The 2212-nt window shown below is 47.0% G+C and overlaps 1 protein-coding gene across 1 annotated transcript; it reads right to left on the bottom strand.

The window, feature by feature from the left end:
* Window positions 1-295: 295 nt before the first annotated feature.
* On the bottom strand, window positions 296-1959 carry LOC141040623 (bidirectional sugar transporter SWEET6b-like). Its single transcript, XM_073506740.1, has 5 exons — window positions 1880-1959; window positions 1527-1743; window positions 1240-1401; window positions 576-695; window positions 296-457 (listed from the first exon to the last, which is right to left on the bottom strand). The coding sequence occupies exons 1-5, from the start codon at window positions 1957-1959 to the stop codon at window positions 296-298; spliced, it is 741 nt and encodes a 246-aa protein (XP_073362841.1).
* Between the last annotated feature and the right edge of the window lie 253 nt (window positions 1960-2212).

Genomic DNA, 2212 nt, shown 5'->3' with positions numbered 1-2212 from the left:
CCATCACACGCTGTAATTAACAAATCAATCGTATCATCACGTAAGAGCAGATTGAAAACAGGCAAGCATACATGGTGTCATAATATATATCTCTGGGATAACTCAGCTGCATTGGTATTTATATACACTTGTAATTTGCACTAGTAGTCTCGGACAGACGACAATGGTTCACGAAATTAAAGGCAATCTAAGACTCTGATAGCTAACAAAAAGTAGTACTAATTAACATCAACTTGTTGAAGTATCATCCGGTATTAACTACTCAAAATCTTCAGGGCTAAAGACGAAGCCAAGTTTATTTCTCAACGGTGACGGAGACGTTGCCGCTGGTAACGGTGTTTTTGGTGAGGACAGTGGGAAGTTCAACGTTCTTGCCCTTCTTGGGGGTCGACTTGTAGTAGTAAAAGTACAGGATCAGCTGGATGAGGCCGAAGATTGTACCGAGGGCATTGGGGATCTGCACAGAATTTAAAGGGGACATAACAGTTAGATCAATCCGCGCTGAGGAGTTCTTGATTGTATGTCTGGCTGGGTTTGCGAGTTCTTATTTCCAATATGTATGTGTATGTACATACCGTGATGTAGATGTCAAACTTGATGAGCGCATAGCCCGTCCAGCACAAGCCATTGAGGAAGTTCACCAGCGACAGGAAGAATGGCATGTACTCCACACTCTTGGTCCTGATCACTTTACCCTGCAAATAAGCAGTACAATGTTACTACTTTCATCTTAAATTTTTGAGTTATATTAGTATTTAGTACACTCGTAAGTTGGTAAAAGCGTCTGTAATTAACAATTAGCCTGAGCTAGTAATTCACCCGTAAAGGAAGTTTACCTTGAGGTAGAAATAAACCGTAGGCTTTTTTGATTAAAAATATATGATGTAGCATAGTGTAGAAGAACTTGGGTGCGTGAGAGGTGAACAACTCAATTCGGACTTTTTTAACAGGGTTTTGGCACCAACGTTAAAACATGAAAGGTGGGTGCATCTTTTAGATGGCATAGATTTTCAAGCAGAATCAACAACAAACAAGGTATACTACTTAACAAATTAAGGTCTGTCAAAAGCATCCATTAGAACTTTAAAAATAAATTATAGGCAGGTATTTTTCTAGACAACGCATCATTACCACACCATACGTGCACAACGCAGAATAATTAGCCACCTGAACTAACAAGTTAAAGAGGTTATCAAAGATCACGGGTCGACGATCCATAAGTTGGGGTGGTGTACGTACCATGATGGTGAGCGGGGAGGCGTACATGATGGAGCCGAAGATGACGCAGAGGATGCCTACGATCATGGAGCGCTTCTCATGGGTGTGGGCGCCGACGAGCACACCGGCCACCACGGCAGCCATGAACGCTGCCTCGATGGCGAGCACGCCGAGCATCTTCCACTGCACGCACAGCACAGGCACATGGCATGGGTTAGGGCATGCAGGAGGATCTTCTGTACAGAAACTAACGCCGAAAAGAGACAGTAGGCCGGATGAGGGGCATTAGGAGGGTGGCACGTAGGTACCCTTGTGTTCTTGGCCGCGTAGATGATGAAGATGATGATGTAGGCGCCCTCGATGACGAGGCCGATGCCGTTGATGGTGAGGACGAGGGTGCTGTTGGGGTGGACGATGGGGAGCCCGTAAAAGAACCAGAGCAGGCAGTTCATGAGCGTCGCCAGATAGGGGTCCGGCTTGAACTCCTCCACGTCCTTGGCCTTGTAGATCCGCCAGAACGTTGGCCTGCGTACGTACAAGCAGAAAACAAGTATCAGATTCATGCCCTAGCTAGCTACTACCCACAAGCCACGACCACCTTCGATGTATACAGATTAGACAAGAGGGAGACGAGACTATGGAAGCAGGGGTGAGGGCTTACACAGGGGAGAGGAAGAGGCCGAAGGAGATGACATTGCCGATGATGCCGACGATGTTGCGGGCCACATCGGCGGAAACCATGATGCTCAGCTAGATCGATCGATCGCCGGGAACACAACTCGATTGCTCGGGGGAAGACACGACTTGAGGAAGGTTGGTTCTGATTTGTTTGGGGCGTGGGTGGCCGAACTTATATAGCAGGGGGTTCCCCTTCGCCTTCCCCAAGTTATATCTGATGTGGATATGGTTACGGGTAGGTTAAACGGTTTGATTTGGGTTCAGTCCTTATTGAACTCCCTCTCCGGCCGTGCTCTCATTCAACGGCCGTGTCGAT

Source organism: Aegilops tauschii, chromosome 2 (assembly GCF_002575655.3).
Source record: "Aegilops tauschii subsp. strangulata cultivar AL8/78 chromosome 2, Aet v6.0, whole genome shotgun sequence".
NCBI lineage: Eukaryota > Viridiplantae > Streptophyta > Magnoliopsida > Poales > Poaceae > Aegilops > Aegilops tauschii.
This window is presented reverse-complemented; position numbering and strand designations above follow the sequence as displayed.

What these genes read in the sequence shown, in the direction of transcription:
- LOC141040623 (XM_073506740.1), bottom strand. Translation starts at nt 1,959, where the DNA reads ATGGTTTCCGCCGATGTGGCCCGCAACATCGTCGGCATCATCGGCAAT. An exon ending in ACGCGGCCAAGAACACAAGG is followed by an intron (nt 1,402 to 1,526) that starts GTACCTACGTGC and finishes CTGTGCGTGCAG; the next exon opens with TGGAAGATGCTCGGCGTGCT. An exon ending in CCTCCCCGCTCACCATCATG is followed by an intron (nt 696 to 1,239) that starts GTACGTACACCA and finishes GCTTATTTGCAG; the next exon opens with GGTAAAGTGATCAGGACCAA.